The 27718-nt window shown below is 34.2% G+C and overlaps 1 protein-coding gene across 8 annotated transcripts in view; it reads right to left on the bottom strand.

Annotated features, from left to right (window-relative positions):
• The window catches only part of LOC102236227 (rho GTPase-activating protein 12-like), a 64067-nt gene that overhangs the window by 16949 nt on the left and 19400 nt on the right, over window positions 1-27718 (bottom strand). For 7 of the 8 annotated variants that reach the window (XM_023335248.1, XM_014474898.2, XM_023335249.1 and 4 more), the window contains exon 3: window positions 2487-2747. In XM_023335248.1, coding sequence (XP_023191016.1) covers window positions 2487-2747 — 261 coding nt within the window. Of the gene's footprint in view, window positions 1-2486; window positions 2748-5458; window positions 5575-27718 lie in introns of those variants that run through there. The other variant, XM_023335254.1, reaches the window with a different exon arrangement.

Below are 27718 nucleotides of genomic sequence, written 5' to 3'. Positions count from 1 at the left end.
GCACACAATTTAACATGGCAGTCACTAGGGCTGAAAAGATTAATCGGATTAATCATGAATAATCGATTATTTGTATGATCATCAACTAATTTAGGAGGACACAGGCTAAAAAAAAGGCAGTTACTGAAACAACAATATTGTCAAAGCAGTAATTAATCGGAAACTGTACTATATATATCTATATACAGTATATATACCGTATATCTATATATATATAGATACAGTATATATATATAGTTATCTATATATCTATATATACAGTACATAGATATCTCTCTCTATATATATATCTATATATAGATATATATAAATAAGTTAAGCATTTTAGATAAAAAACATTATTTGTAAGTATTTTCTACCTCCAACTCATCCAGTGTTTTAGCTTCAAATGGTTCAAATTCTGTAAAATTATCCAATTAAGAAACTTTTGCTATCCTTTTATGAATTGGTTAATTTAAAAAAAAATCTGCCCAACACTGTACTGATGTTAAGGGCTTATTTAAGTTTTATTTTTAATATTACATAAAATAATCTTAAGTGATTAGTTGAAAAAAAAAAAAACGAATGTCTGTTTTTATCTGATTAATTGTCAGAATAACCCATAGAATGATTGATAACTAAAATAATTATGTAATAAATCGGCTGTTAACTCTTTAAACTATTCTGCACTAAGTTCTGCAAACTCTACAGATGGAGAAAAATTATTCTGTGCGTGTTTAGCAACACAGAACGAGAGGAAGCGATCCTTGCAATCGTACAAATCTGCAGCAAAGAGGTAACCATGGAAACTAATCAACAAAGGACGTTACTTTGTCACTTTCTGTTTGGTTTATGCTAGCATTGCGTTTTCACCGAGCCTCACAGTTTTACAGTACTGTGAAAAAATCTTGAATCTTCTGTTATTTTATTCTGTTTTTTACTTAAAGCAGCTGGTTTTTCTTCCGCTGTGATCAGTGGTATCCCACAAGGTTTATTTTTATTTCTTACCTGTGTTTTGAGTTCATTTTCAGACACATTTTTAAATATTTGGTAAAGCTATTTAACTGTTAGAAACATAAAAACAAACCATTTCATTTTATTTATAAAGTACATTAAAAAGACAATATGTTTACCCAAAGTGCTATGCAATAGGATGAAATAAATATTGATAAAATAAAACATCAAGCACAGAATAAGACGTATTAAAAAGACCAGAAAATTACAAAATAGAATACAACAAAAGTAACTGAAAGCGTGCTTTTTTAAAGAGAGATTTAAAAGCAGCAACAGAAGACGTTTATCTAACAGTTGTTCCACTATTGAGGTGCAACAACAGAAAAGGCCTGATCTCTTTAAATCAGAGTTCCTGTATGACAACGATCCTACAGGGACTTAAAGGAGCAGTATTTTGCAAAATCAGCTCTTTTTAGCTTTACATCATGTTATAATGCTATTTCCTCAACAAAAACGTACTTGGAGTGTTGCTTTAATTCTTTCTGGCATGTCTGAGAAATCATTTAATCTCCATGGCAACCATTTAGCTATGCAAAACGCTTGGGTGGACCTAGCCCCGCCTTCAAGGCGCAGCTCCTCCTCAAAGCTGCAGTTTCCAAGCTACCAAGTTTCCGTCTCACACACGCGACGCTCCCACTCTGCTCCTTTAGGCTAGCCAGCAGCAATTAGCAAACACCTGGTGGAACTGCGCATCAGTTGCGCTTGTTACGTGAGATACTTCGCAGTGAAACGCTGGAAAATCGTTGACTAAAAACGTAAAGCAGCTCTAAAGAGAACTTTAAAAGATTTATGGAAAGTGTGAAGAAATCCAGGTAGTTTTAAGCTTCTACAAAGTCCAACAAGTTAACAAAAATAAGCGTTTGGAAGAGCATACATACATACAGCATACTGCCTATGGTACTATAGGTGTTCCTTACTATATAATAAAATACACAGATTGTGAAGTTTTAAAAGATTGTTGTGAAGCTTTTAAAATGGTTCCAAATCCATTTGGATCCAGGTTGAGGGAACATAAATAGCTTTCTCAGACTTTCCCTCAACTTAAGAGTATAATATGATTATTATTACAGGAACTGCGCTACAAAAACACAAGCACCAAGTATTCTAGTTTCTAGTCCAAATATGACAAAACTAACTTACAAGCAACTTTTTGGTAAGATAGAGCAGTTTATTTTAGGTCAACAATTTCTTAATATTGAAACATTTCTAGTTATAAGTGAAATAATATGACGGATCTTTTTATCAGTATTAAGGAATTATTGACTTAAAACAAGCTCCTACATTTTTCTGAGAAGTTACTTTTAGCTTATTTTTCTCTTATTTCAAGTGTACAAAGTTATTTGCACTAGAAATTAGACCAAAAATACTTGGTAAAATCTTGTGTTTTTGCAGTTCCATCATTTATAAATTTCTTCACAACAACTAAAAGCCAGTCAATGATCCTTACTATGCCGTACACTGGTTATTATTGTCCTGATGGACGTGAACTTTACCTCAGAGCTTTCCCCAGCGCTGTGTTTGTCATTCCCGACGACGCCATCTTTGGTCCGCGGGGGCTTCCAGGTCCTCTCGTGGGTGGATCGGTTGCAGTAGTAATGTCTGCCGCTGTGGTCCGTGTACGTCTCCCAGTCGCCGGTGACGTGAAGAGGCGAGCCGGACGGCAGGGGTGGTTGGCTCTTTTTGCTGATTTTCAGCTCCTGGAGGTTGGTGTAGACCGGAGATTCGGAGACGCCTTGGCCCGACGTAGATCCAGTCTGAGGATTAAAAAAGGAAGCAAATTGGTTATGAATACGTTTCTGGAAACTGAATGAGATTTCTACAATTAAACTAATTCAAAATGTGTAGAAGTGAGCCTGTGGAAACTTATCTGAAAATAAATATTTTCCCCATTTTCTACGAACCGAAATGTTAAATTTAAATGGGATTTGATCTGATAGAGAGTAAACATGAAGTGGAAAGAGAATGATAAATGGGTCTCTGTGTATTTATTTATTCATTAATCAATAACAACCGGAAAAATGCAGAAGGCACCATTTTATTCTGATAACTAAAAACAAAATTCAGTGAAACCAATCATCATCAGAAGCTCAATAATTAGTAATTAAGAGTCCAGTTGAGTGTAATTTGATCTCAGTATCAATACATAATGTGAACGTTTTCTGAGGTAACAGCAACTGAAAAACAAAAACCAACCTAAAAAAAATTGTAAAATGTGTATTTGTTAAAACAAAATCATACAATCTACATGTCACTTTGGGACTGAAACAATTAATCACATTAATGGTGATTAATCATGTTTTAATCATGACTAAAATCAAATAATGACGAATAACCATATATTAAGCATGATTACTCGATTACGGAAATAATCTTCAACTAATTTAGTAATAGAACAATCATTAACTGGTGTAGGGCCATTTAATGGAAAAAACAACTAATTCAGAGGAGTAATTAAAAAAAACTGTACAAAGATATGCAGTATACATTTGTAATATTGAATAAAAAGGTTTAAGTGGTTAAATTGTGCCAGTTTTTAATCCGATTAATCGTCAAAAATAATTGATAGTTGCAGCCCTTTTCGTGTTGTTTTAAATAAAATCTTGCATACTTAGCTTGCTATAAAAAAGATAATATAAACTGTATAAATTTGTAAAACAAATTGTAATCATTTTTATTTATGCTGAAAAACTCCCCCACCTTTTTGGCCCCAACAAATTGTGTTTAAAATTTCATCTCTCATGGAAAGAAGTTTTGGCTGCTAAATCCCATAAACATAAAAAAAGTTAAAAAAAAAATAGTGTCTCCTTTATTGTATACTTAAGTGGTAAAATATTAGAGAAAAATTACACTATGAGATTTTTTTGTAGGGATCAGTAATAATTTGAGCACAGAGCAGGAAGAAAGAAGAGAAGCTGCTTTTGTATAACTCTGGATGCCACAGACGTAAGTGAGGTTTGGAAAAGAGGAAGTAAAACTCAAGACGTGTGCAGAACATTAGGAAGACAGTTTAGACACACTGATCCCTGCAGCTAGAAACAGAAAAACTTTAAATCTGTTACCGTAAAACCTGACGACGTCTTTTTGAGCCTGAGATTTAAAATTTATAAAGCTGCCATTCATAAAAAATCTGTATATAAAGATTTATTTGATCTGCCAGCTAAACACCCACAATTACTTAAATATCTTAAGGCAAAACAAAGAACAAAAATTACAAATTAGGAAACTAGGAATTTAAATTGTTTGCCAGCTTATGCTAAGCTAAAATAGATTTTTCTTTTTATAAAATCAGGAAACTTCACTGAAACTTCACTGAAAGAAACATTACTTGCTGTCCTTTCAGGATTACAAAGATAGATATTATTTACGTTTCAGATCCTGTTTTAAATTTAACTTGTGGCAAACAGTGTCTGCCACACTGTCTGAGGAAACCTTTCTGGGTCAATAAAACATAATTCAGACTCATCTTTTTTTAACCGGTAATATAAATTTATAAGCTATGAAAGCTAAAATAGATCAAATTAACTAGATTTAAACTGTAGGTTAGTAAAAGTTAAAGGTTGGACAGCTGGTGAGTGAAGGTCGCTATTCAGATAAGTTGGAGATTCTGCAAGCTTTTAGTTTTATTTAGTTTTATCAGTTCAGTTTCTCCACAGATGTCATTAATAAATGCTTTGGGGTAACAAATGCAGTTATTATTAATCAGTTAAATGAACTTCTTGCATCATAAATGAATGACACAAACAAGGACTATCTGTGGCCAGAGATCAGCCACAACCCACAAAAACAGCAGATTTGTTGTTGTTTCATTACATATTTTGGAGAAAAATAGACAAAAAAAAATACAATTAATAAATAAAATAAAATAAAGAAAGAACTAAAGATTTATTCCATTTTTGACATAAATAAAATTTTAAATAATTTTTTTAAAATTGATTTTTTGTGATAAAAATGAATTCTACTCAAACAAAAATAAAATCTAAAATATTATATTCATACTATTAACTGGATTAAAAAAATAACAAATAGATTAAAAATAAAAACTAATGTTTTTATTAAAAAAATTTTTTAAATAAAAACAAAATAACAGACTCATTCTTCTGTTGATAAAAAAAAATAAATGTAAAAAATAAAATATAAAAAACTAAATCTGATTAATTCAATGAGGGACGTCTCAAAATTATTTAAAGTCGCCTGGTCACAGTGACTAGGAGCCATAAATAATACCAGAGCTCCAAGGCGCTAACACTGGGTCCTGTGATGATTTTTATTGCATGGAGATCAATAGAAATGAAATATGCAGGAGCCGAACAAACAGCCTGGAGGAACATATGAGAATGAAACGCCTGGTGGTCTCAGCCACGGCTTAATGAGGCACCCGGCCTCAGGAAGCACACGCTGCATGTACAGTATATCGGAGGATTTACAGCCGTTCCTGCTGGAGAAATCAAACAAAGTAAAAGGTTACCTCCGGCTCTGCTGGTGATAAACTAGCAAACGCCTCATCGTCCTCTCTGTGCATCGAGATGGCTCGCAACAGACTTCTCCTGAAACGCGTCGCTGCCATTTGCTCCTGCTTTTTGTTTTGACTTCATGTCAGGAAGTCCATCGTGAAACCGTGATGACACCGTACTGACTCCGTCTTCCTTTAGCATGTGACTTAGAGTGGATGTGTCGAAGGGGAAGTCATGGTGGGCAGAGGGGCGGTGACCCGCAGAACCACATTATGTCTCAAGATGTGGAAAACACTGTTTGGACACGTGTTCAACTTCTGTCCCAATAAATCTGTGCTGTATTTACAGTTCCACCTAAAACTATTCAACCCTGAAGCTGCAAATTTCTGCCAACTAGAAGCAAATAATTTCTGCAAATAAACATAAAATACCACTTTAAAAGAAAGTTACTCAACTCCTACATAAGAGTCTCTGCAGCTAACACTTATTTTAGTAATCGGTTATTTCATTGAATATTCTGACTAAGTCCAATGAAAAAAAGACACATTCTGCAGATTAGTTCTGAATCCATCCATCCATCCATCCATCCATCCATCCATCGGTAAAATCATTAATCCACCCGTCCATCCATCCACCCATTCATCTGTCCATCCATCCATCATCCATCCATCCATTGGTCCAATCATTAATCCATCTATCTATCAATCCATCCATCCAATCATTAATCCATCCATCCATCCATCCGCCCACCCATCCGTCCATTCATCCATCCATCCATCATCCAATGTTCCATCCATCCATCAAAAATATATAAATTAGAAAATAACACTAGCTCCTTTTTTTCTTGCTCTAGAGCAGAAATTAAATTATTCCAGAATCTGATCAGACTTCAGAGTAAAAAAACTTAATCAGTCTCAGGGAATGAAAACCTGATCAATGCATCTCCAGCACAAACTACAAAATGTTTAGTTTTGCTCAGTTAAAAAAAGTATTATTAATACGCTCAAGCGCCTCTCTGTGTCTTCTTTGTTTAATCTTTGGACAAATAAAATGAGCAAACTGAGGACAGAAAAGGAAACCAAGGTAACCAAACACAACTGAAAGATCCACAGGAACCACAACTGAAAACACCAGGATGACTGCATTTTGTGCTGCAGTAAAAACTGAAACATGGGCACAGATTTAAACAATTAGACTCAACATTTACTGTAAAAATTACAGACTTGATGAAATACTAAATCTGTACTCAGTCTAATAATAGTACCATTTTAATTTTTTTTATTTTTAAAAAAACCCTCCAATTTGTCAGTTTTTTTGTTCTGAACCACTTGATTATTATGCAGCGCTGCAGGCTGTACTGATAAGACAATTGCTCTTCATTCAGAAAAGTCAGCAGTTTCATCTCTGCTGGTATTTTTTGCTCTGCTCATTAAACGTGGCTCTGAAGTGAGACAGTGAATTCAGATGCAGCTTCGCTTCAGTCAGAGCTGCTAAATGCCTGCTGCTGTAAAAAGGTTGCAAAGGATTTAACTGGGCACTGGATCAAACTGGGAACAACACTGGATGGATGGAGGGATGGATGATTAGACAGATGGATGATGGATGGATGGATGGATAAAGTCCAGTTTAAAACTGGACCTAAAATCCTGTCACGGTTCTCAGAAAAGTAGAAATTGGCATCAATCGGTAAAATCAGTGCATCTCTAAATACAAGATGACAGAAAATCACAAGAAAAGGTTTAATAAAAGTCCAGAGTAATGACTGAAACTCCCGTTTGTTTCATCTGCAACATGAATCCTTCATCACTGATTCACTTGAGAAGAAATGTCATGTTTTTCCTGTAGGGGGCAGACTGACAACAAAATCAGCCCTCAGCAGGACATGCTGGTGACCCAAGAGGAAGAGGAAGAGGCGGCGTTTGTCATCGTCCCTCCTGTTTTCTGTTTGACCCAGAAAAACCTGCTCTGCTGCATACCGCAGGGACAAAAAGGACACAAGCAAACAAACACAGCAATCCTGCAGCTCCGCCGAGCGACACATGAACCGTTTCTGCAAGCCACAACAAGTCAGAGAAAACATTTCCCCCTGATAAACGCAGAGCTGCTAATCCCACCAGGAACAGAGTACTACTTACATCTACTAACTTTTTTTGAAAAAAAAAAAAAATACTTTTACTACTCTGTACTTTTTTACTTGTACTCGAGTAAATTTATTATGAAGTATTTGTAATTTTACTTCAGTAAAATTTCTGGACTCTCTGAATGAAAAACAAAAATCACACTGCAGTTTTTTTACTGAAAGCAACTAATTTGGAAAAATGTCCTTTAGCCTGATTTTATTTTTACTTTGTATTATTGTAATTCTGTCCTTAAAATACCAAAATTTCCACTTAACTTTATATTTTAATCGTATCTTATGTAATTTTAAAACATTAAATGATTGATAATTTGATCAGTTACTCAGAACTAGAGGAAACTTCTTTTTTTTTTTTTTTTTACCAAATACGTTTTTACTCTTACTTGAGTAATTTCTTTGATGGTTATGTTTTATTTTTACTAGAGTAAAAATGTATTGAAGTATATATTAAAGTAAATTACCCAAAGTATGGAAAAACTACAAACTAATAAAAATGTAACAATATTTAACTAATAAAAACGATTAAAAACACTCTACAAAGTAATCAAAATTAACTAAATTAGACAAAAATGAAATAAAACTACAATGAAAACCCAAAACCTTTATAACTCTGGTGGGATTTCCTCCTTTTAGCATTCCTCTTGTTGGAAAAGACATCACACCAGTTACAAAAATTTATTTTTTAAATAAAATGCATGAAATCGAATCTCTAGAAATTAATTTCTCCAGATTTCAAAGATATAATTTAAATTATTGAAGTATCTTGAGCTACAAGAAGTCACTTTTTGCGTCATTAGTTTCTCTCTAAATGTTGGGAAGTAGTTGCTGCCAAACTCTACGAGTTTTTATCCGACCAGTGAAACCAGAATGGAGCTGTGACATCACCAGCCTGAAACGGGAAGTCAGGTTTTTTATCAGATCAGCTGATCACACACATCAAACACACCCAGGCTGTGTTCTCTGAAGTAACCTACAACAGGAGAGAAAAACTTCTGCAAACTGCTGGAAAATGTATTAGCTGGGTTTTCTATTATATTTGACTAAATGTTTCCCAGTATGGCAAGCTGTTTAAGCATAAAATCAAATCCACCACACTTGCACTCTAGAGATCTGAAGTTGGTTTATGACTAGACTAATTAGTAAATTAAGATGTCTCTAATTATATTTTGACTAGACAAAATACCTATTTGCGATATCTCTAATACTAGTATAAATGACATCAGATTTACTATTAATTTGTACCTAAACTCTAATTCAAGATATCTCAATTAATTATTGGTTATCTGAAACATATATTTCAGTCACTATAAAATTATGACTATAGTCATATAGTGATTTTAAGTTCTCACTTTTTGTTCTGGCTAGTCATAATTCTAATTAAAGCTATCTTAAATGTATTTTTAGGTAAGATGTACATAGATTTGACTAGTGCAAATTAAATTGCAAATATCTTGAAAGCAAATAATGACAAGGCAAACATAAATGAGAGATATCTGAAATTATAAATTTGACTAGTGAAAATTTCTTTTAAGATATCTCCAAATGAATTAGAGAATAACATTACTGATATCTTGAATTAGTAAAAGAAATAATCACCACAGATTTACTTAACATTGTGAAATTAAATTAAACAATAAAAAACTCAAAAAGAAATTTAAATAAAGGTTTTTTAAAATGCATCCATTTTCAGCTTGGAACTGGGTTGTCAGTATCATTTTTAGTTTTTCAAAGGCGTTTTTAATTGAATTGTGTTTGAATGAAGAGAATAAAATGTCTATATTATTCTATAAAATATCTTGAATGGAGTTTTGATTCATCATAATGTAATTTAAGATAATCTTGAATTATTGGTCAGAATATGAATACAGACGTATTTTTGTCTGCAATTCGATGGTTTTTGCATTTCAGATATATTGAATTAATAGTTTAACTACAGTCAGAATAACACTACTGACATCCTGAATTAGTAAAAACAAAACACAGATTTATTTCATTTTTAGATCTCTCGAATGTAATTATGGATTTTATGCTAGAACAGCTTGCCATACCCCAGTACACTTGGACGTCAAAAACACTGACTGCATAAAATGGAAAACATTCAAAGGAAAGTAGCAGAAACAAACTGAACAGAAAGGTTACAGAGAAGTCCCAAAGAGAACCTGAATTAGTTCAGACCCGTTTATGTCTTTTCCATGCAGTGACGTCAGTAAATCCGCCTGGGTCGAAAAGCGAGGACGATTAGAAACAAAACAAAACTTCTGTTGGCTGGTTTTAGCTAAATGAAGCAGAGAAAAAACAATGACCAGCCTGCAGGAAGTCTGAACTCCAAGTGACTCTATGGAGCTGAAATCAGGAAAAGGCAACAACCCAACAGGCTGCAAGACAACAAACTACTGTAGTTTGTCTACAAAAGACGAGACATTGACAATATGTTGTAAATCAAGATCAATGTGGAGTTTATTTTTTAAGTAGACTTGTCACAGTACCAAACTCTGTCAGAAACGGTCCCAAAATGTGACTCGTGTTCTTGTTTTTACTCCAACACTGACTAGCTTCTGTTTCTCAATGAGTCACAAATGAGTCAAACGTCGGAAACAATAAAAGTGAAGGAAAGAGAAGAAACTGAATGAAAGAGAAAACCAGGGAAAAAATATGACTGTTTGTATAAAAAGAGGACAGAAAGCGGTCTAAACCAGGGGGGCCAAGTGCAGCCATTTGTGGCCCCTGGATTAGTTTTGTGTGGTCCATGACCACAATGCAAGAACGGCACAAATTTAGCCCTCCAACACTTTATTCAGGGTGAGATTTTCTGTGGCAAGTTCATATTTTCTTAAACAGAAGATTCAACAAAAAGTTAGCATTTCGCTTAGCCTGGTTGTTTTTATTTTTTTCTCATAAGTTGTGCCACAAAACATGTAGCGAGTTTTAAAAACAGCAAAGTTTGTAGTAGAAAATTCTTATTTTTGTTGCTGAGAATAAAGTAAAAACGTTTCATGTACTGAAAAATGGAAAATAATAAGCCCAAAAAAGTTAAGCGAGTCTAAAAATTAAGTCAAGCGTAAAATATTATGTTTTATTTATTATTTTCCAGGTAAGAAAGAGAATATTATCTTTCAAATATTTTTTTTAATTGGGCAAAACAGATTAAAATTTGGCCCCTGAATATTTTAAACTTGTTGATTTTGGCCCTCGGTGCAAAAAGTTTGGACACTGCTGGTCTAAATGTTACTTATGTTTGTCAAAGTATTATAAAATATTCGATAATAAATATAAAACCATCTTTTGCAAAGTAACGTCATAAATTAAGATATTGCTGTTCTCATCCTTTAACGAACACGTTGGATTTTAGGTTTTGTATGAAAGGTTTGAAATCTTTGGCTTTGTTTTTATCCATTTCATAACTTGAAAAATACTGGAATCAAATTAGAAACTGCACAAGGGAACAGTTTAAAGCACTCAACATCGAGAGCTCAAGTAAATAATAACAAAAAAAGAGCGAAGATATCATCATCTTCCTCCATCAAAGTAAAAAGTTTTTGTTTTTGTTTACTTCCCGCATCTCTTCAATAAGTAAAGCCTGAGAATATTTGACATTTTGAGCTGTTTACGGTGATTTCTCACATCCGTGGAGAACATCATGAGATCAGCATGACTAAACAGGAGTGTGGCAGCCGGAGTGATTAACGTCGGCGCTGAACAGATGCGCAGCGGAGGCGTAATTCTCCAGATGTGAGTTACGTCACGCTTAAGGAGTCTGGAGCGGCAGCTGTCTGGGACATTCCCAGCAGGCGTGGACGCAAACATGCGGCCGCCGAGCTTATGAATGCGCTGAAGTCCTTCAACAGTCACCGAAGAGCAAAGACGGCGTCACAACTGTTGCTACGGAAACTGTATATGTCAGGGTTTGTACACGTTTCCCATTGTAAAATTCAAACGCTTTCAAGCTTGTTCAGGGTAAGTTTTCAAACCTTTTCAGCTTTGGAGATAAAAATAATACAAAATAACTAAAAATGAAGCTTTTTAGTTCAATTCACTATTAAATGATATATTTTACTACAGTTCTTAATAATAATGTCTAATAGAATTCTATACTCTAATTTAGGAGAGGATAAACTAAAATAAAACAAAACACTGTTTTGAAGTGTTTCTCTAACATCCTATCCACCTGACTGGTCAGAGAACAAAACACTAATTTATTTAAAATAAAAGCCAAACTTTATTTCAAATACGCAGATCAATGAGTAATAATTGAGCCATTAGAAATAATAAACATTCATTGCATTGTAACAATTCAAACACATCGTGTTGAGGTAAATGCTAAAACACAATAATAATCAAAGTTAGGAAAAAGATGTCTTAAAAATTTTCTTGTTAAGTTTTCTCACGTTTAGCAAATAAAAATAATTCATGACATAAAACAGGATTATTTTTTTTGGTCAGATTTAAACTGAAGAGAGTGAGCAAAAATGAAAATATCTGGTTTCAGCTGTAAATGATGTTTTACAAACTTAGGCTATTAATCAAATGCTAAGTTGCACTTTATTACAAAACTGTACAGTTTGAATATCAAGCACTTTCAAAGACTTTATGCAGAAATCAAGCACTTTCCAAACCCTCAAAACAACTGATTGAAATCCAAGGATTTCAAATAACTATATTCGCTCGTTTTAAAGTTAATTTTTTTTTAAAATAAACTTTAAAACATTAGTAGTAATAGATGTAAACTTTCATTGTTTTTCAGGCCAACAGAAAGCTTGAATTGTGTCATTAATCCTTTAATTTCATCAGGGTGTAATTAACAATACCGTGTTTTGTTTGACTAAGTGCCAGAGGTGTGAATAAAACAGTAGATATGCAGGTAGATGTGAGCAGCTGCTATGTCAGGTGTGGTGGCGGCTCAGGTCACATCAGGAAACAGGAAGTGACTCGACAAGACAAATAATCCATGTAGCTCTCACCTCCAATCTGCGCTCAGTTTAAGATTTATTGCTTCACCGAACATGCAGACACTGGACCAGAAAGCAGCTAATTATTACTTTATAAAGATGATTTAAGAAGACAGAAGGATCTCAGCTTTTATTTATGGTTTTAAAACATTTTAAATGCTAAAACTGTTTAAATTCAATCTCAAAATGAATGTTTTACACAGATGGATGGTTATCTTTTGTCTCTGCTGTGCCAACACAGCACAATAGGATAAAGATTTAAAGTGACGATAGAGAAACTCTCCAGATTTGTTCAATTTTTCTGATAAAATAAGCATTATTCACAAAATCACCATCCAGAAAAAGAGTTCAACGCCCCGCTTTACACTGAGCTTCATAAAACACCATTTAATATTTAATAGCTACACAAACTACTCATCAGGGGTTTTATCTAGAATAAGTTTATTCCAGGCGTTTTCTGAAAATTGCCTTAAATATAAACCTAAAACTAAAGAGCCGCTGTAAGAGACAGATAAAAAAATTAATCAGGTTAAAAACAATTAAATTACAAAAATACTTAGAGTTAAATGTTTTCGTAATTCTTATTATTCAAGTGTCTTCAAAAAATTGTTTTGCGTGGTAAAACTGTAGGCAGAAATGGTTTCCAGTAGCAGTCAGTGCCAACCAATCTGAAGAAGTCTCTGACTGAAGCTTGTTGCTGTGCAACATGCTGGCTGCTATATACTGTATATGATCACCAGAGACTATATTTAATTTCATAGTAATATTCTGAATGACGTCATCAGTTGTTAGCAAGCGTTGCTAATCCTTCTCATTTGATTTTTATGCTTCTCTTTGTTTCTCCATTGAGAGTCCATGTTGAGAAAATCATGCAGATTGATGTTTTTATAACCTACAATAAACAATATTATTTGGAAACAAACATTGCTGCATTTCCTTTTTTTCTTTTTACACTAATCTGGAAAATACTTAAAGAAAATGTATATAAAGGAATCCCAACGTTTATGTTGGACATGGTACAAATGTGGCAGCAACATGCTTTTCTGTTCTAACACAAGCTACTGTTGGGTTATTCTCGTAGTTGGTATTAATGCCTTGCTCAAAGGTTGTCTGCTGAAACAGAACAAGAATAGGAAGCTGATTTACTTTTTCGACCCCAGTTTGAACCTTTCAAGCTCACCTAGGAAACCAAACAGCAAACAGTAAACAGTCACACAGTTATCTAAAGACATAAACACAAGATATTTTTTTCTTAAAGCCATAAATTTGCCAATGTTTTTTTGACACATTCAGCCTCCTCGGTGGGGATTTTAACGTGTAAACAACAAATATAAAAACTGTCAGAAGGAAAACAAGCGCAGGTGGTTTTAGCGTCACCCAGATAGCGATGTTTACTTCTCTCCGCCTGCAGCAGAGCGCGTCAACAGAAACACCTTCACACAATTTGCCAAACATTTCCCACTAAATAGCAAACGGAGAAACCTTGACTGAAAGGAAGAACACCTGCAGCTTTATGTCCCAAAAAACGACCAATTAGTGGCAGGACAATTACACAACTTGCAGTTTTCTTGGCTGCATTTAAGCGTCTCTTAAGAGTTTAACTCCCCAAACTGCAAGCGCAGCGCTGACACAGTGTAAAAGTTAGAGAATAAAAGAAAAGGTTTTGTGAGTGAGAAAGCATTTAACTCACTGTCAGGTACTGACTAATTTAAAGCACCAAAGTGATTGGAGTGGAGCATAATAAGGCAGATGGCTGCATACATGGCTGTGTGTTTATTTGCGATGCTGCATAATCCCCCTGCAGCAGGCATGGCGCCGCATTCAGCTCAAATGCTGCAAAGCATTCCTGGTTTTATCCTCTAAAAAAACTTTAGACCTGCAGGTTCAGCAGCAAGTGAAGCTACTTTACAAGATTGACTAGAATGTATATTTAATCTTGTAAATAATGAGTACTTCTTAGTAGGGCTGCAACTAATGATTATTTTAGAAATTGATTATTCTGATGATTAATTGATTAATCAGATTAAAAATATGGCACATCTAGAAGATTTTTCATTTAACTACTTAAGCTTATTTTATGTACCATTAGAAATATGTGTAAAAAGATAAAAATAAGCAATTCAATGATTTAAAGAAAATAATTGTTTTATTGATTAAAATGCAACAACATATCATTCATTTGATGCATCTGTAGCAACAAAAATACTTCTAACAACATGTGAAAAGCTCAACTTTTATACTCAACTTGTAACAGTGAAGGGCTGATCTGTTTCTTTATGGGGGGTTTTTTGATAAATTGATTTATAATTTGAGATTTTCTTTTTCTTACTTTCTTTTTGTACAGAGTTTAAAGGAGGAGAAACAAACTATGATATCTGAGTAGTTCTGTGTAGAACATGTTTACCAAAATAGCAGGTTATTTTATGTAAAATGCGATATTTATAAATCTTCTGCACAGTTTGGGTTCAATTACTACTCTGAATAGTAATAAGGGGCCTTTTCTTAAGTCAGTCTACTCAAGTTAACAATTAATTCATTCCTAAATTAGTTGACAGTAGTTTCAATAATGGGAAGGAAAAGATAGAAAAGAGAAAAACGATCAATTATCCAAATAGAAATGATTGATTTTGTTTTGATTTATTATGCGATTCATAACAATTTTGTTAGTTTTTAATTAAACAAAAAGTTTGTTATAAAAACTTACAAAAATGCTGTTTTCAAATCACAGACTAAAGCAGAAACTGAGCGTCCAAACAACGATAAGAACAAGCAACCATTTCTGTTTTTCTCTAATGTTTGGGGTCATATAATGACACACAGTTTCAATACAGAGCTGTTAGATCCAGATGTGCCTGACGACCAAAACCAGCAGCTGTAAACAGGACTGGCAACTATTTTTCATGATGCAGACGAAGGTCTTTTGGAGACCCAATGTGGCGTTTGTGTATTCAGGAACATGAATGAGGCCATGTTGACCCAGAGAACAGAGCCACAACACAGACGCGCTGCCTTTAGCTTAGCACAGTATCAACGACCAGATGAAAGACGGCTCAGAGGGAGCTGCAGCTACCAAAGAAGGCTTTCTTGACTTAAAAGGGGACAAGAGCGAGTGAGAAAATATCTTAATTTAATTAAATGCTCGCTGCTTTCTGAACAAATCCTTATAGAAACCAAAATGTCTGCAGCAATAATCTCAATTAAATAAGAAAGAATGTCCTCAAGGATTACATCGTTCTCTGGAAATAAGTTACTGACCGCAGATTATCAGTGCAGGCATTAAAAATGGCCTCCAGAATGAGTGAGTGGCTGCAAACAATATAAAAAAATTATGTGAAAATCTTCGTCTATTCCTCTACAGTGTAAAAACACAAAAGCTTACCTTTGTTTGGCTTCTAGTGCAAATATCTTACTATTCTTGAAATAATTTAAAACTAACCTATACGTAACTTTCAGGCAAAAATAGGAGCTTTTTCTTAATGAATCTTAATGAATCAGATTCATTAAGATTCATGAAAAAGTACTATTTCCACTGGCAGATTATTTCACTTATTACACTGGAAAATGTCTTGTTATAAGTGAAACAATCTGCAAATAGAACTCATACTTTTTCATCAATATTAATAAATTATTTACTTAGAACAAGCTCCATTATCTTGCTGAAAAGTTACTTGTCAGTTAGTTTTGTCTAATTTCAAAAGTACCAAGACATTTACAATACAAACTAGGCAAAAATACTTGGTAAGATTTTGTATTATTGCAGTATATCCTGTTTAATTTCACACATTTTCATTGAGGAACATAGTTTAAAATTTATGGGTGCATTTGCACCCGCCCTGATTAGTTCGCTTTAATCAAACTCTAGTTTGTTTGTCGAGAATGTCAGTTTAGGGTGGAGTGAACATGAGAAAAAACTCTCGTCCATCTACAAGTGTTTCCCAACCCTGATACTCAAGGCACACTGTCCTACATGTTTTAGGTATTGCCTTGCTTCAGTCCAGCTGATTTCAATTGATGACTGATTAACAGGTGTTTGTTGAACTGCAATCTGTTGAATCAGGCACATTAAAGCAGAGAAACCTCTAAAACATGTAGGACAGTGTGCATTGAGGACCAGGGTTGGGAAACACTGATCTACAAAACCTCGGGTTCGGTTTGGTTGAAGTGAACTCTTTCAATTTCAATTCAGTTCAATTCAAATGCATAAGTGAATGCCAAGCTGACGGGAGACCGCTCCAAAAGCAGGAAGTGCACTACAGTGCAGGGCATTCTGGGTAAATACAACCAAAACAAATGCATAAGCCTAGCGCTAGCGAGAGAAATGACTCGTCTTTTACCAAAAACAAAAAAGAAATCCTACAACCGCTAAAATCTAATGGCACTCCATCTTTGTTTACATTTCGTGAAGAAGGAAGTTGTGTTTAGTGCCTTCTTTTCAGTGTCATTTTCTTCAGTGGTTCTTGGTACAGGTGAGGAGGGGAACAGTGCAATGTGAAAGGGAACCACAGCAGCTGAAATGCAACAAGTGTTGCAATCAAACCGTGTTAAAACACCCTAAATATCAAATAATTTAATCAGTTAAATGTAATTATCAAGACCTAACTGCATGTCAAAAGTTGAAGCATTATTTTGCCTCATAAATACATTTTTTTCTATCTTTTAATATCTAAGAAACCACATAACACATTTAAAATTAATAATGATGATAATATGCTAAAACAATTTAACAGTTTCATCTTCATAGAAAAGCAAAACATCGCCTACTTAAATGCTTCCTTTAAAAATAACAAAACTAAGATTAATGAGCAAAACTTCTCTGCTTCATGTCACTTTTAGCTTTTTCTCAGATGCAATGTGGGCTTCAACAAGAAAAAAATACAAAGTGACAAAAAATTAATAAAATTATAAGTGAAGTGGGAATGTATTTATCCAGATGTCTGTGAAGAAAAGTTTCACCACCTGGTTGAAAGACAAAAAGAAACCAGAAAAATTACAGAAAATCAGAGAAAAAAAACTGTGAAAGTACCAGAAACCCAAAGTGGGCGAATGGATCACACTGATGAGTGGGCTGTGGAAAAACAACGAGTCACACTTCAGGCAAAAACACAAGAAACTTGACCAAAAATAACAACCAAACCCAGAAATTAGATGATTACTGTAAGTGAAGCAGAGCGAGACAAATATTACAACACTAAAAATAACAAAAACTTTCTCTTTTTTCTATTTATATTGGCTTTAATGAGGCCAGTTTACTCCACTAATCAAACCAAATTCAACTTTAAATTCCCGGAGGTTATGACGCTCCTTTAGGGAGAAATGATCGTAAACCAGTCCAGATTTATGAGGGCGATACAGTGCTGGCCTAATTGGGCTAACTGGGTTACTGGTCTGACGTATGCTTTGAATAGGACCTACTTACAGATGGACCCAGTTCAGACGGGTGTATACATTTTTACTACTAGTTTAACTTCAGAAAAGCAAACAAAAACAACTTTTGAATGATGTTTTTTAGTCAATCGTGAATATTGTAATTTAAAGAGAGAAAATATGGAACAATTTCAGCTGCATCTGAATCAGAGGAAACTTTATTTTTGGAAGGAGAAATAAAAGAAATACAAAGTAAGGATTACTGCAACTGTGCAAAAGGGAAGCTGTGACACAACAATGGCTCAGTTTTAGCATCTGAACAACTAAAGCTTTAAATAGTGCTTTGGAAATGTATTTACAGGAAGGAAAACCAGTAAATCTGTAACTGGGGCTCAGATGGTGGTTTGTGCTGCCAAATCACAAATCACTGCATTATTATGTAGATACAGATAAAACTCTAAATTATTAATTCCTTTAGCATGTTTTTTATTCAAAATCATCTTTAACCAAGAGGCTTGTTTCTGCAATAAAATAAAACAGGCATTTTTCAGTGATAAGACAATAGAAAAAAAGTCTGATGTTATTTACATTTTATTTTTAAAAATGGCAAGTCAGAATTAATGATATCCTTAATAATCATTTAAAAACTAATTATTCACTAGACTGGCTGTGCTTCCTTTGAGCATATAGTTACACATGTCTGAATGACAAAAATAAATTAGTTTAATGGAAACGCTCATTTTAAAAAAAACAACTTGTTTTTTGGGCTGGGATGAGGTGACTTCTTTGGTTGCACAGAAATCAGTGTACTTGGCAAAACTGAAATGGAAACACTTTTTTTCATCACTCGAGTGACATGATCAACAGGATGTTTCTACTGGTGGAAACGAAGAAGAGGAGAGGAAGTGGTAGGATGTTGACAGCATGGCATGCTTCTTTTAAATGACTTATCTAATAAACTTATTAACGTGTGATTTTAATTGTGTTTCTTATGTGATGGCAACACTGCAATTGCAAAATTGTGTTTTTTCAGTACATTTGTAATGGAAATGCAGCTACTGTTGCCAACTTAGCGGCTTCTCAGACATTAAATATACTCTTTCAGAAGAACACCATGTCTGACAGACTGCAAACATTTCTCCAGCTTAGATGGAGAAATATTAGATGTTTAGAATCTTTTTGTAAAACATTAAAAAAAGTTTAATGTTTTAATTTGATTTATAAATTTTTTAGATCCCATTCCTCATGTCTAATGGATGAAAGTCCTATTTTATAACTTGGGGAATATAAAAGTTCTAGTTTTGGTACTGAGAAATTAATTTTGCAAAACAAAAGTATTTATCTTTTTCTTTAAAAATAGTAGTCAAACCAGGAAGTCAGCTGGAATATGGTCTTTAAAAGGAAACTTAATTTCCTCAGACATCGCTGCGATTCATTCAAACTGCGGGGTGGGGGGAGAGAGAGCAAGACTTCCAGAACATAAGAAGGATGAATAGACAGATTTCAAACACTTTGGAAGTCTATCAGTTACAGTTAGTTATGATTATTAATCAACATCTCTGAGAAATGCAGAGGGAAAATGCTAACTGTGCTAATCATGCCAACTGCTAGAGACCGTTTAAAATGAGAACCCCGCTATTAAATAATCTGTTTTAAAATAACAGTAAAACCCTGTTTTACAGCTACTTCACCTCCCCCTAATATCAATTATGAATTACTCAAGTTATTTTTGAATAACGTTAAATCCTCTTTTGTTACAGCTTTGAAATGGGCTAAAGTTAGCATATGAAGGTCAAAAAAATTTTAAAAACTGGAGATCAGAGCATCGAATAGTAATTTTACACTTGTTGTCCACATAAAATATGAGAAGTGCATGAATTAATCTTTTCTTTATCTGTGGATTTAAAAGCAACTAAACTCTAGCAAAAACAATACAAGTCAAGAGGTCAGCAGCTGCTGAATGAAATGACACAAAGCACAAAAAGTTCACAATATTTAGTTTGAAGCAGAGCAGAGGAACTGGTTGAGAGTAATGAACTGCAAAAAAGACAAACACAACCAGATTTACCTGTTTTTCTGGGAAATTGTGAAATGTAGTTTTACAATAAAAGCTTTTTCTGTTGACTACTTTTACCAGAATCATCTGGTCTTCCTACCAGACCCAAATGATGATCATCATCTTTTTAAAATACTTTCAGCTGCAACATTTAAAGAAAACTTTTATGTCGTTAGATGGCAAAAACAGCAAAGTTTTCTCTTTTAAACAGAACCACAGTCAGCAGATTTCCTTGTAAAACTAAGTTAGATATTTAAGTCATTAATAATTCACGGTCGCTGCTGCGGAAACCTTTATCAGTTAGCAGTGGTTATTATTTTATGCCATTTTTCTTGTCGAATCAAAATCAGAGTGAGTGAAATGTAGACTATCAGAAGTCAACACTTTTGTTTTCATCTCTTCGTCATTTGTGCAGCTCATTCTAGCAGATACAAGATTTATTCACAGCAGAATCCTGTATTGACTTGTTTCTGCACACCTTAAAGAATGCAGCGGAGGTGAAGGAGGGGAAAAAAAGTTTTTTGTTTTTTTTTCCACCATCCTCAAATATTTCTCTCCACTGGCTACACAGAAGAGAAATCTTGGCTTCCTTGCAGCCACATGCCCCGACAGTGAAGCTTTTCGTAGATAAGGAGGAGAACGATAAAGAGGAAAAAAATCTCTCTAGAAGTATGGCTAGCATGAAATATGCAAGGACTTCTGCTAGTTAACAGGACAGTATTGACAAAAAACAGGTAAACAACTGAATTGAATATAAATTTATTGTATTGGTCACAGATGTATTGCTTTTTAGTACTATAGATGGCAAGACTTTTATTGTGATATTCTGTGGTACTATTGTGATAACAATAAAAATCAGGTTAAAATCTATAACTTCTTTCTTAGACTGCATGGAAAAATATTTATAGCACCACAAACAGTGTTCTAGAAAAATATTCCCATTTTTCTAGAAAAACCACACTTCAGGTAATATATTGCAGTGGAGAAAATAGTAAACATAATTTTTTAAGTAATTGAAATGTATTGATAAAACGATAAATCAAAAATTCTTATAAGTTTATACGATAAATGATAAATGCCCTTTTAAATCAAAATGTTAATTGGAAAAATATTTTCACCATCCGGCTCAAAATGTGATTCAAAGATATTTTTCCAAATACATTTTTTAACTCTGTTTTTAATTTATATTTTGTTTAGGAAAAAAGAAATATGTAGAAAAAAACCTTAAAATTGACTGATTAGCAAATTAAGAGCTCATTGGTACCAATAATGCTAACTAATAGTGGTGGGCACTTCTGCTAATAAAAGAGCTAATCTTTGAAAACGTTTAGCGCACTTAGCTTCCCCTAAACTAATTTAATCAGATAACTTCTAAAGCACTAATTTACTTGGCTGTTTTCTAAAATTGCAGTTGAAACAAGTTTAACATTTGCGTTGATGTTTTGGTTATCGACTTTTAAGAATTTTTGAAGTAGTTAGGCATTTATATACATGCTCTTATTTTGAAAGGGTTTACGACTGTTTACGATGCAGTTCAGCTTCCTCTCTTCAAGTTCTCTCTCATTTTTGTCCATTAACTTTATTTCAAACAAGAAACATACAGGAATAAAGTAAAACACAGACAGTAGAGAACGAGATATAAACATAAATACAATATCTGAAGGCTTTAATGAACATGTAAATTGTTAAGTAAACATTAAATTGGTTCTCTAGAGTTGGAGTGTTTCAATGGCATATATAATTTGGATTCAAGTTATTGCTTTAGCATTAGCTTCTTCTAAATAGTGCATTTATGTAGCACTTTCATGTTAGCAGAACTAATGTTTATGATTAGTGCTTCAGGGTTAGCGATACAAATTTTTTAGTTAGCGGTGATCAACACTGCCAATTAAAGTTAAACACTAAAATAAAAGGATTACCATCTCTTAAGGAGGAGCAATGCAAAAGAAATGATCTAGTAATCAGATTCAGAGGATTTTTAATAATGTAAATCATAATAAATATGTTTAAATGCAGGAAGTTGGGTTGCAAAGCTGTATAAAATGTACAACAGAAAAGGTTGAAGAAAATCCACAAATAGAGAAAACCGCACTGCACAGGTGCTGCTGTAACCTGACTTCAAAATGACTGCAGGCAGTTTTCCATCTCATAGCTTCCAGTCGGGGTTGAAGCAGAGCGGAGAAAAGCAGCTAGAGATAGAAACAGGCTGTGATTGCCTCTGGTAGCAAAGCAAAAACCTGCAAGGTCATTCTAATGGGAGCTTTAGAGATAAAAAAAAAAAACTGAAATAATTTTCACTCGGTTTAAAAAACAAACTATAATCATTTCTCACACAGAAGTGTGTTAGATAATATGTTTGTAGACCTTTTATATCCAACCAAGATACATTTACTAAACTAAATTGTGAAGAGCAGCGAACCAAAACATCAGATGGGCTCAATTTAAATTACAACGTAAACCCAGTGAGAACCTGACTAGACCTGTCGCAATAAATAAAATAAGTAGCATGATAAATTAAAACAAACTCAATAATTCCCATTTGCATGATTTATCATTTTTCTCTTTCGTCTATTTTGACCAAAAACTGAACAACAAAAGTCTTCAGTCTGTTGCTTTGGTCTCAACTAGCCATTTTTTAAGGAAATGTTTTGTTTATTCATCATTTCTGTTGTTTTTTTGCATATTTTAAATGTCTTCCAGTTCCAGTATTAACTGTTCATCAGAATTCAAAGTTCATTGATCTTTCAAAGTGTGTTCTTGCATTATTGTTGCCATTATACTACTTGAAAATGGTCTCTAAACAATATTATCATTTATCTCAATAACTTCTGGGACAATTTATCGTCCAGCAAAATTTGTTATGACAGATCTAAACATGACTTGGCAAAGCGCAGGTAACCATAAGCATTAACTTTAGATTTATAAACTCTATTTTTTATTGATGAGAAAAATCTGTTTCCCATTTAGATCAACCATAATTTTCCTGGCTTTAAATTGTAATTTTGGTTTTATATCCAAATTATTTTTGAAACCATAACTTTTTAAAAACTTGTATACAGAAAATAGGGGATTGCAAACCCAAAACAGAAAAATGTTGTTAGAAAGAAGAACTCAGATGAGTAAAAGTTTGGAAAAACTTGAGATACTCAGTTTTTCCACCAAAAATGTTTCTCTGCGTCTTGAATTTGCGGACACAGCTACAACACAAACTGTAAAACACTGAAATCACATTTCTGGTTTCTGAGACGTAAAGATGCAAGGCACAGAAACCTGTTCAGGTCCAACCGGTTGAACAAGATCAAGAGGAAAAGCTGTGCAAAACGACAGAAAACCAAGGATCATGTGAACACTTTAACTCCATAGAGAAATCAAGCAAAAGAAGAAAAAGAAAGAGTAAAGATCTTATGAATCTGCTAATCGAATCCAAAATAAAGTAATCTCCTCAAAACGGAAAGTACAGAAGAGAAAGCTGTCAGTGTGCATCCATTTTCCCACAATGACTCAGCACTATATTCACTCTATAATGTCCATTCTTTTAATCTTTTGTCAAGTCAATTCAATCGCTGCCTCCCATAGGAAGGGAATTTCTGCACAGATCACTGTGAAATGTGCAAACTAAGGCTGACACGCTGGGAGCCGGCAGACATTCAAGGTTGTACAGCCGCTGTCAGCTTGGCAGGTGAACACAAGAGCTTTGGAGAGAAGACTCTACGCATGATGGACCGACTTATCCTGCTAACACTATCGACTATGTGACACGGATACTTCAAAGGCTGTTTTACATTCAGCACTGGCTCATTTTGGAGGTTTTTTTCACAGCTCAAGCCTCCAGTATACTTCCAGTCTATGCATTTATTTAAATTGGAGACAATTTAGTCAATTTTTTAAGAAAAGTCAGTTTGATATGAGGCTGTTTTCATGAAAACAGAGAGTTTGGTGTGACTACAGGAGATAATGTTGGGCAATATGGACTCAGGGTTTCCCCCAGTGTATTATCAGCCTGGAGGGCCACCAGGCTGATAATACAGCCTGCCGCCCGCCAGTCAAAGTGTTCATTAATTTAAATTAGGGGTGCACTGATTTATCGCTGCCAATTTTCTTAATTTTGGGGGATCCGTGATTGGCCGATACTTACACGAAGCCAATCTTATCTACCTCAGCAAAGGTGTAAAAATCAGCTACTGCCCTCTTCTGCTCTCCAAAGAGAGAGGTTTGACTGACACGTTTGCAATTATCAATAGTCACCCACAGTTACCAACTCACTGACTTTCTTTCTATATTTAGCGGCATTTCAGACAAAAAGAAATCAGTATCTGCCAAAATCGGTCAGGCGTTATAAAAGATCGGTAATTGGCGATCGGTGCAGCCCTATTTTAAATGCTTTTCTAAATCACCAGTAACAGTGGTGGCTACATGGTGCCTGACATTCAGTGATTACAAAAAAACAAAAGATTTTATTTGTAATCAATGTGACTAACGGTATGGAGGAGTTTCTCTAGACTTTAGTCTTTAAATCCTGGAAATGTTCTTCAGGTGATAGAAAGCTGACTTTGTAACCTTCTTTATGTGACTTTGAAGGTTCAGGTCAAAGTCCATCCCTACATCCAGATTTCAAGCCTGATCATTAGTTTTCAGTTGTAGAGGTAGAGGTGTTATATATATATATAAATAGCTCGTTTTTAGCAACAACACAGTCCAAAGTGCTTTACATTAATGAAAAGAAAATATAAACAAAACAACAAAACCAATAGAAAGACAAAAATGCAAGGGTAACAACCACAAAAAGAAAAAAGAAAAAGCTAAATGTTGGTTCCCCATGTTTGATTCTTGTTCTGGGTTGCTGAGTACTTCCACAATTAATAAACTAACAGAGGTTTCTCGATTAGTGATCGTCCATTAATAGGTCCAAATATAATAACTTCAGTTTTCTTTCTGTTCAGTTGAAGAAAGTTATGGCCCATCCACACATTTATTTGTTGCTTTAATGGGTTCACAGTCATGTTGAGACATTGCAATATAGAGCAGAGTATCATCTGCATAACTAGGATAACTTATATTTTTTTCTTGTAATAATCTGAACTAGCAGGATCACAGTAATGTAGTTACTTATGTTTACAAAAGGGAAACACAGGTAACTACCTAAAAAAATACTGTGTCTTTCTGTAAGCTAACTAGCTAAACCAGCTAATTAATTAGCTATAATATCACTTTAGTAAACTAAGAACACATCAGCACAAAATATGTTTAGGCCTTATTCGAAACAATGTGTCCTACGACTGTGTAAGTCTGTTAAAAACTAATTTAGTTTCTTGCTGGTTGTGATCAAATTCAAAATGATAGCATTTTATACTTAAGCTAGGTCTTAAAGAGACACCAGGGTTTTGGTTTTGTAGCAGTCTAGTTAAAAGATGAATCAGCCAGCCATTACTTCACATTGCAAGCTGCTGCCATCATGCCTATGAACACCTGCCCTGGCATGTCCGAGTAAATCTATGGTTAAATTCCAAATAAGGAGGGCTACAGCTACGAGGAAATGTTGGAACCCGTTTTGTCTTGAGGGCGCCACAACTCATCAAAAATGAGGCAATCAAGTTTCACACACAGAGAGGCTTTGAAACTTTTGTGCAAGCAGAAACGCTACTGGAAATAAAAGAGGTTGCACATTATCTTAGCCACTCCCGTAACTCCAGCTGGGTGGGTCCACATCTTGTTTCTGTAACCTTGTGTTGCAGAACACATTAACCAGACCGGTGTCAGAAAAAGAGATTGAAAAGGCTCAAGCTGGGATGATCTGACCATTTCAGTTTGCTGCCATGTGTAAACTGGTTTCTCCAACCTTTGACCTCTGATCCATAAGGCTATATCAACAATTAACAACAAATCTAGAAACTAAAATTAAGCTTTTGCATAGTAGGAAATGAAAATCAACCTGCTAGAGCCAAAACATATTATAATTTCATAGTTTTATTTTAACAACATGAGTCTTCTAACTTACATAATGATGAAAAATAACTGTTTTGTAGAATAACGCCATCTGAGTGAGCCCTTTCTATGATAATAATCTTTATTTAACCAGGTTTGTCTCATTGAGGTGAAAAAATCTCTTTTACAAGAGAAATCTGTTGAAGACTGTCTGCATTTAAAGAGATGGAAAAACAAAACAAAAGATAAACTTACAATAAAGCATTCGCATTTCAGTCTTAAGCACTTTCAGATCTGCAAACTAAAGAAAGATCTTTAGTGAAGAAAGAGAAGTTGCTCAAAAAATATTAATTTAAAAACCTTGTTCTATTGGTGCTCCTTGGTAGATATTTTATGCAGATAGAGAAAAATTGATAAAAGCACAATTTTTTACTGCCTCTTAAATCAAAAACATTTTTTATTTGGTTTTATAAAAGCACAGCAGATGCGAGCTAAAGCTGCAGGCTGCAGACCCTCGGATATGAACCATCCATTCTATATATCTTAAGTTGCAGTTATGCTTGTGCCAGAAGGAGAAACAAACTAAAAATCTTTGCAATAAAGACATTAAGAAAGGCATTAAAAGTAGGCAAACAGAAATTTTTTTTAGAATCAACATTTACTGTTTTGAAATTCACTTAAAGTCACATAAATGTGATTTAAATAAAACCAAAAGTTTAACCAATTCTAGAGGTGTGAATCACAACTTAAATCTACTTTTCAATCACACGAAACAACCTCCAAATTTTAATGGCATGGCAGTTCATGTAATTATGCAAAATTTTAAACCAAAATGTCTGTTTGTTTCAGTTTGAAACAGAAAAAGTAATAATCATCCATAATGCTGCAAAAACACTGTACAGTCAGCTGGCTGATAGTGTTTCTGAACTGCAACAATCAAAGGATTTTAAACAGCTTAAACAAAATCACGGAAATATTTTGTAGCTTAGAAACCATAACTTTTTAAAAACTTGTATACAGAAAATAGGGGATTGCAAACCCAAAACAGAAAAATGTTGTTAGAAAGAAGAACTCAGATGAGTAAAAGTTTGGAAAAACTTGAGATACTTTGTTTTTCCACCAAAAAACGTTTCTCTGCGTCTTGAATTTGCTGACACAGCCACAACACAAACTGAAAAACACTTAATTTATTTCATGCAGAGAAGCTAGAAAACGTCCATTTTGATAAAGTGTGAATAAAAATAAGTGCAATAAATCTGTGAAGAGGGTTATTTCTGCAAGACCTCATGTTTTAACTTTACTAATGCCTCAAGAGCAATAATTTTTATTTAAGAGATTTTCAGCAACACACAGACACTCTGAAAGAGAAATTTACACTCATTTAAAAACCAGCTTCCAAGTTAGCGTGTTAAATAATTATCCGATTTTCCGACTTGACAAAGAACAAAGTGCACCAGGACAATCACTTCGGCTGGATAAAGGAAACCGTAATGCATGCAGTGTCAGCTAGAGAAGCAAGAGTATACATGGGCTGGGCAGGAAGCACACCTTTATTTACATTAGAGGATTTTACTGTATGGAGCTGCAGTTAATCGTTAATCGCTTAGCAGCTGCACAGATGTACAAGTCTGTTAAGAGGAAACTGATCGTTTTGTTTAGGCTTTGAACTGATCTGGTCTTGTGCAATGTCAGAATGGCTGTAGAGATAAAGAAGGTTTCATGAATGCTACGTCTCAGCAAATCTGAATTTTGTGTTCAGATGAGGCTCATTTGTCAGATTTAATGATTATTTTAGTAATCAATTTTCTTGACAGTTAATCGAATACAAATAATTTAGAAATTCTGGAGA

This window comes from Xiphophorus maculatus, chromosome 6 (assembly GCF_002775205.1).
Source record: "Xiphophorus maculatus strain JP 163 A chromosome 6, X_maculatus-5.0-male, whole genome shotgun sequence".
In the NCBI taxonomy this organism is placed as follows: Eukaryota; Metazoa; Chordata; class Actinopteri; order Cyprinodontiformes; family Poeciliidae; genus Xiphophorus; species Xiphophorus maculatus.
This window is presented reverse-complemented; position numbering and strand designations above follow the sequence as displayed.